Below are 6,604 nucleotides of genomic sequence, written 5' to 3'. Positions count from 1 at the left end.
AGGACCGCCGCTAACGGCCCCGGCCCCACAGCGCACCCCCTCACCGCGAAGAAACTGGGGCTGAGGAGGCGCCGGCAGCGGCTCGGCTCGAGCCCAGCTGGCGAGAGAAGGACCGAGGGAAAAGAGAGACGCGGGCGGCTTCGCCCCGAGCCGCTAGGAGCAGCCCCAGCCCCAACGCACCTCAGCAGCGCACAGCCGGCCGTGGAGCGCAGCAGGAAGCGGGAAGTGCGCAGACGCCGGCGGGCGGGGAAAGGGGCGGCCGCGCGCAAGCGCTTGGCTGGACTGGTGCTTTGGGAAGGGGTGTGGGGGGATCTTGTGGCCGTGCCCCGGCTGGCGAAGGGGGTCATCCGGAAAAAGACGGCGTGTGTGCGTTAAAGTTCATCGACTGCATCTGTAGGAAACAGGTCTGAGCAGGACATGCGTGCTGGCCATGGGGGACGAGGAAGAGGAAGATTACATGTCTGATTTATTTATTAAGTAAGTAGGCGTCGTTTTTGTTTCATCCTCAGCGATTGTAAGCACGTAAAGCCAAAACCAGAGGTGGGCTAATGCTTGCTGGGGTCATGCATCCTTAGGGAGGATGTGAGGCCGGGGGTGCCCATGGTGCGGCGGGTGAGAGAAGCTCTTCAGAAAGAGGAAAAGCAAAAAGAAGCCAACGAGAAGAACAGGCAGAAGAGTGTGAAGGAAGAAGAGAGAGAGCGACGCGACTTGGTGCTGAGCAGCGCCTTAGGAAACGAGAACAAAGGCTTCGCCTTGCTCCAGAAGATGGGCTACAAGAGCGGCCAGGCTCTGGGCAAGAGCGGTGAGTTTGTCTCTGTCAGAACAGCACAGTGTGCTCAGGTGTCCTCTGAGGGAGGTATTACTTCTGTTTGTCCTTAGCTAAGCTGGACAGAGGGCATGGCTGCAGGTTGCACCAGGGGAAATTCAGGTTCTATATTGGGAAAAGCTTCTCTGTAAGAGTGGTTGGTCGCTGGAATGGGCTGCCAGGGAGGTGGTCCACAAACGTGTGGATGTAGTACTAAGAAATGTGTATTAGTGAGTGATATTGATGGTAGGTGGACAGGAGATCTCAGATCTCTTTTCCAACCTTAACGATTCTATGCTGCCTCATCTATAGAGCCATATCTGCCTCACTGAAACCCAACCATCACTCTGTGTCGTGGCTGAACAAAATGTGAGAGCAAAGTACTGAAATGAAAATAAAAACATCTGTTGCAAGATGTGAGGGAAGCAGCAGGACTTGCTGCTCACTCAGTGCACTTCTGTGTGTGGCTGTGGCATTAAGAAGTTGTTTTGATGGTTGTGGAAAACTAACTGCTTAAAAAATATCAGCTTCCTCTTTGAATTTATAGTTGGAGTCTGGAAAAGAAGTGCACACCAGAAAGGCCTGCTAGATGAAACAGAAAACCAATGAAGCAAAACATCAATAATTGCTTTAGTTTAGTTTAGTGCATCTCTAGCAGATGATCAGCAAATAAACTGGCCCAGGCAGATTCTTATAATTCTTCATCTTCCTCAAGTTGCGAAATTCTAGAATAAAAAATGCCACAGAAGACTGTAGCAAAGCAGCCTTCAGGTATGCTGTGCCTATCAAACCAACATCATTTTCTTTCTCTGGGGTAGCATCCCAGAAAAAGCACACAGCAGTTGAGCAGATGAGGGGAAAAAGGAAAGGAGGCTCAAATTCAACTGGGTCATTTGTAAAGCACTAAGTGTATATTAATGTATTTTCTATTTGCACTAAGCAAAATTCAAAGAAAATGTACATGTTTAATGGCAAAAGCAGCTGCCTACTTGGCTGTACCACACTAACCATAGTTTGAGAAAGACCTCCATTCTCAAATTTGCCTATTTTTTCCCCTCACAGGAGAAGGCATTGTTGAACCTATTGCTCTGAACATAAAAACAGGTTTGTGACATTTCCTAATTTACTCAGTTGTATATTACAGCTTTTCAGCTGCTTACATTCCTGTTGTGTACTTACATAGGCAGAAGCGGGCTTGGTCATGAGGAATTCAAAAAGCGAAAAGCTGAAGAAAAACTAGAAAACTATAGAAAAAAACTCCACATGAAAAAACAAGCAAATGAACAAGCTGCAGATCAGTTCAGGTAAAATGCTGTAAAGGAAACGCCAAACAAGGTGTAAGTGGCCATTCTTCTTATTCATCAGTTTATTCTAGAGTTACCAATTATGCGTGTTGTTTGAATGGGAGGTATGAGTTGAAACATACTTGTATTGCTTCTCAGCTCTAAAGCAAGAGCAGGTGAACACTGTAGTACTGGAATAGTATGCTGCATCATTTATTTTTATAACTGTTAACACTGTAAGCAATATGCATACTAATTCTCAAGTCATTTGTAACATTTTAAACCAGAGAACCATGTCATTTTTAATATAAAATTCATTGATAATCCAGAGCATTGTCGCTGCAGTGGTTTTTATGTGCAGCAGATTAAAACTCAGGGTAAATCTTTCAGGTTTTATTTTGATTTTCTCCTGGTTAGCATGTTTCTGTGTGAAGAAGGAAAGGCAAGAGAAGGTTAAAAGCTTTTGCAAATTTTTCATGAGCCACTTTTTCGTGGATTAAGGAAACCTAGTGAAAAAGCAGTATTTCAGAGTGCAGTGTCATCAAAAGCTCTGTCCTGGAGGTGTAACTGAAAGGTATAATTCCCCAAAAATACACATGGTCCTAGAGAAACAGTCTATAGAGGCTTCATAGCTTTGCCATTGTCCTGGTTAGCATGGTCATCTTTATTTGGCATTCGGTAGTCTGAGGGAAGTGGTACATCTAGAATCTTGACAGATTTTCTATTTTTGAAACGCTCTTGAGATGCATGACAGTCATTGTTTGTCTGCTTATTTTAGCTATCTACCTTTTCTTAACAGAATAAGATTCAAAAACAAACAAGAAGAACGTAAGATGGAAGGAGACCTTCGAAAAAGTCAGAGGGCTTGCCAGCAATTGGATATTCAGAAAGTGAGATATGTTTTTTGGGGGTTGGAAGGAAGGTTTGTGGGTTGGCAATAAAGGCTAAAAACAAAATAGTAATTCAGTGTCTGGAAGTTCTCTTCTGTGAGGAACCATGTTCGTTTGCCTGTGTTTGCTCCTGCTTTTTGGTACTATTGTGCTGTTTGCTTATCATGCATTAGCCAGTGTCAGGCTGTTCTAAATGACTGTTTTCCTTAAGTGGGGAGCAAAATTACAGAGAATGGTTGAGGCTGGAAGAGATCTTTGGAACTCACCTTGCCCAACGGTTCTGCTCAATTGGGATCACCTAAAGCAGGTTGTCCAGGACCATGCCCAGACTGCTTTTCAGTATCTCAGAATATGGGGGATCATCACTGAGATCAGTGATCAGCGAGATTCCCAAAGAATCAAACAAACAAACAAACACGCCATGTCTATGTGCAAGGAATAACGTGGGTAACAGCAGTACAACTACTACCTGATCTCATGCCTGATCTGGTGGTTGGTGACCCTGCCTGCAGCAGGGAGGTTGGAACTAGATGACCTTTCAGGTCCCTCCCAACCAAAGCCATTCTATGATACTATAAAATTTTGCCACTTAATAAGTTGAAAGCATAAAACAAAATAAGTTTTTTTTCTTTCGTCTATTAACATGTTAGAAATAAACACTGCCTTGCGAGTTCTGTTGAGATTGAAACAAAGGAGCATCAAGCAAAGAAAGTCAACTGGATTAATTTAGATTATCTTTGACTGTTTCCTTTAAAATAACTCCATCCAAGGTGAACTAGGAAGCACCTAATGACGTTGTGATAAAAAATCTTTAAGCAGTGTGCTCCAACTGACAGAACTACATCTAGGAAGAAGTATCTGCTCTCAGATTTAATGTGAGATTTGCTGTGTAGCTTTATGTGTACCAAACACAGATGGAATAAAACTTAGCATTAGCATGCATTTATTTGTATTTTAAAAAAGAGAATAATCCTCCTTGTGGACTGCTGTACTTAGTTTCCTCCTACAACTTCAGTAATTCTTCGTTATACTATACAAGTAAGTTTTGGGACCTAACATCTCGGTTATTAGAAATTGTTTTTATCCAGCTTTTTAAGAGAACTTGCAGAGGCAAATAATTTTCATTTTAATCCTTCATTATTTAAGGATATTGAAGCTCCCAAAGAGATTTGGTATTGGCTACAACCTGAAGAGGAAGACCAAAAGGATGAAGACGACAAGGATGATGAGTGCACAGGTTCAGACTTAAGTGTAAGTTTTGCAACTAAATGAATGGCTTGATTCAGAATGAAATCTAATAGGCCTCTAAAAAAAAAAATTACGTATATATAATTTTCAAAGCAATAGTAAATGACCTGTTTGCCATCTTAGTGCACTTATTTTTACAGTAACTAAATGACAAAATATATAACATTAAAACACTGATTTATTGCTTATCTGTTTTGAAGCTGATCTTTGGAAATAGTCAAAATGAAATTCTCAACAGGCTTAGCCACAATGTACAAAATCATATATTTGCTAAATAATTTGTTTTTAAGTTTTGATCTTAGATGCCTCACCACATATCTCAGGCTGAACTTTAGAATGACTAAGTAATTTCTGAAAACGTTGCCCTAGAAATTCATGTTTTCTCAGCACCTCTAGATTACACCACTGTTGTTAGCTTAACATATTTGACTTACAGTGAAACGATGAAGTGTGGAAAATTCCACCAAAATATCATATACTTAATATAAGGTAGCTAGGTAATACTTTTAGCTAAATCTTCAGTGAAAACTTTGTAGCTGGAAAGAATGATGAGCCAACAGCCAGGCCTCATGGATTCCTGTGCTATGGGCTACAAATGTGGGGAACTTACCAAGCTACAGTAGCTTTTTCATAGAAAAAGGTTAAAAGAGCTGTTTTAACAATACCAGTAGCTCAAACTGTCTTACACTGTATGAGCCCCTAATCACTGAATCCTTGTACATACCTCTAGGTATCAGCAAAGCTACAAATCCTGACTGCTTATTTAAGAGAACGACACTTCTATTGCATTTGGTGTGGAACAACCTATGAAGGTGAGAGTAAACATGTCATGCACATGTGTTTTACTTTACTTATGTAGTTAGACTCAATTAATATAGTATATATTCAGCCTTAATCCTGTCACATGCTTTCATAAGAACTGTAAGAACTATGCCCACACAAGTCATTTCTCCAGAATTTCCGAGGTCCAGAATCAAAGACCGTCAACTTCTTGATATGGGGGTCTGATGGCTTTTCATTACTTCCCTTCATAATGCAGATGGCTGATTATAGATAGCTTCAACATTATCAGAAACACTTTTCAAAGATAATTCCCATCAGCTTACGCAGCTACCCGAATAGTTTTGTTTTCTGTTTTGCAGGTTGGCTTATCATAGAATCACAGAACTGTAGAGCAGCTTGGGTTGGAAGCAACCTTAAAGATGATCTAGTTCTAACCTCCCTGCTGCCACCCACTTAGGAGCAGGTGCCAGGGCCCCATTCAGCCTAGTCTTGAATGCCTCCAGGGGTGGGGCCTCCACAGCTTATCTGAGCAGCCTTAGAAAGGGGTTCCAGTGCCTCATTATCCTTTCAGTAAAGAATTTTTTCGCAACACCTAACCTAGAGCTACCTGCTTTTAGTTCATGAGAAGCTTATCATGACGTGGTCTGTCGGCTGTGCGCTCAGCCCTCATCCAGGCCTGAGATTCCCCCCTTGTGGGGGAAGTATAACTATCCTGCACTAGTCGTTTTTTTCCAGAGAATTTACTTTCTTACAGGAATGTTTTAAACATAGGTAGCACATTTTCCTTCCAAGCTGCTGGACAGATTCTCACTGTAAGGGCGTGTATATGCACAAAAAAAAAAATCATACTGGCACTTATATGAATCGGTATTGTTTTGAAAAAAAAAAAAAAAACAACATTCAGATATTAAAAATAGTACCATAAGAAAACAAAGGTTGCAGGTTTAGAACATTATCTAGTTTCTTTGCACCAAAGAGGCTAGAATTTGTGGTGCCATTTGCGTTCAGCATTTTAAAACATAGTTTGGAATTAATAATCTACCAATCTTAAGTTCTGTTTAATCTGTTGATGGCTTCTTCAAATAATTCTAGCAACTATTTTTTCCTCCTCTTCTGAACTGGGATTACTTTTTTTCTTTTTATCTCATAGATGCTGAGGATTTATCTTTAAACTGCCCCGGAGACAGTGCTGCAGATCATGACTAAAGCCTTTCTAAAGAAAGGAGTTGTAGATAAGTATGTATAGTGGATATGCTCTGACATATTTTTTTAGAAAATTCAGTGCTGTGCCAGCATACATATAAAAGTGTGCAGACGAGTAGTAATTCTGACAGGTTGAACTTTATATTTTTGAAGCATTTCTATGTTGTTTTTTTTTAATTTTATTTCTAGGTGATGCAAAATTTATTAGAAATTAAAACTTTACATTTGTTGTTGAGTTACTGTAAATTCAAGGCAAGTAAGACTTCCACAGTCTTTGTTAATGCTGTCCCCAATTGAGCAAGATCAACTGATAATAAAATTGAAGGTTTGACAAAGGGTATATGTATGGACTAATTACTCTGTGGTAAAATATGTTAAACAAGTGGTTGGGG

General features: G+C 40.8%; 2 protein-coding genes across 2 annotated transcripts in view; one reads left to right on the top strand and one right to left on the bottom strand.

Moving 5' to 3' along the window:
* Nucleotides 1-347, bottom strand: part of LOC104909671 (interferon-induced, double-stranded RNA-activated protein kinase-like) — a 6,157-nt gene extending 5,810 nt beyond the window's left edge. The window contains exon 1 of the mRNA XM_010706958.3: nt 181-347. Within this exon, the coding sequence (XP_010705260.1) occupies nt 181-347 (167 nt within the window). The remainder of the gene's footprint in view (nt 1-180) is intronic.
* On the top strand, nt 257-6,552 carry GPATCH11 (G-patch domain containing 11). The gene is made up of 8 exons (XM_010706867.3): nt 257-477; nt 576-802; nt 1,868-1,909; nt 1,989-2,109; nt 2,888-2,978; nt 4,125-4,229; nt 4,957-5,038; nt 6,160-6,552. Exons 1-8 carry the CDS (start codon nt 431-433, stop codon nt 6,213-6,215), a joined length of 771 nt encoding a protein of 256 aa, XP_010705169.1. The 5' UTR covers nt 257-430; the 3' UTR covers nt 6,216-6,552.
* Nucleotides 6,553-6,604: the final 52 nt, after the last annotated feature.

The sequence above is a fragment of the Meleagris gallopavo genome, chromosome 2 (genome assembly GCF_000146605.3).
Source record: "Meleagris gallopavo isolate NT-WF06-2002-E0010 breed Aviagen turkey brand Nicholas breeding stock chromosome 2, Turkey_5.1, whole genome shotgun sequence".
In the NCBI taxonomy this organism is placed as follows: Eukaryota; Metazoa; Chordata; class Aves; order Galliformes; family Phasianidae; genus Meleagris; species Meleagris gallopavo.
The sequence above is the reverse complement of the archived record's forward strand: the minus strand, read 5'-3'. Positions and strand labels throughout refer to the sequence as shown.

Bases quoted from the DNA above. Each gene is read 5' to 3' on its own strand.
- GPATCH11 (XM_010706867.3), top strand. From the start codon at position 431: ATGGGGGACGAGGAAGAGGAAGATTACATGTCTGATTTATTTATTAA. The intron at 478-575 runs GTAAGTAGGCGT...ATGCATCCTTAG, and splicing joins ATGTCTGATTTATTTATTAA to GGAGGATGTGAGGCCGGGGG. The intron at 4,230-4,956 runs GTAAGTTTTGCA...ACATACCTCTAG, and splicing joins GCACAGGTTCAGACTTAAGT to GTATCAGCAAAGCTACAAAT.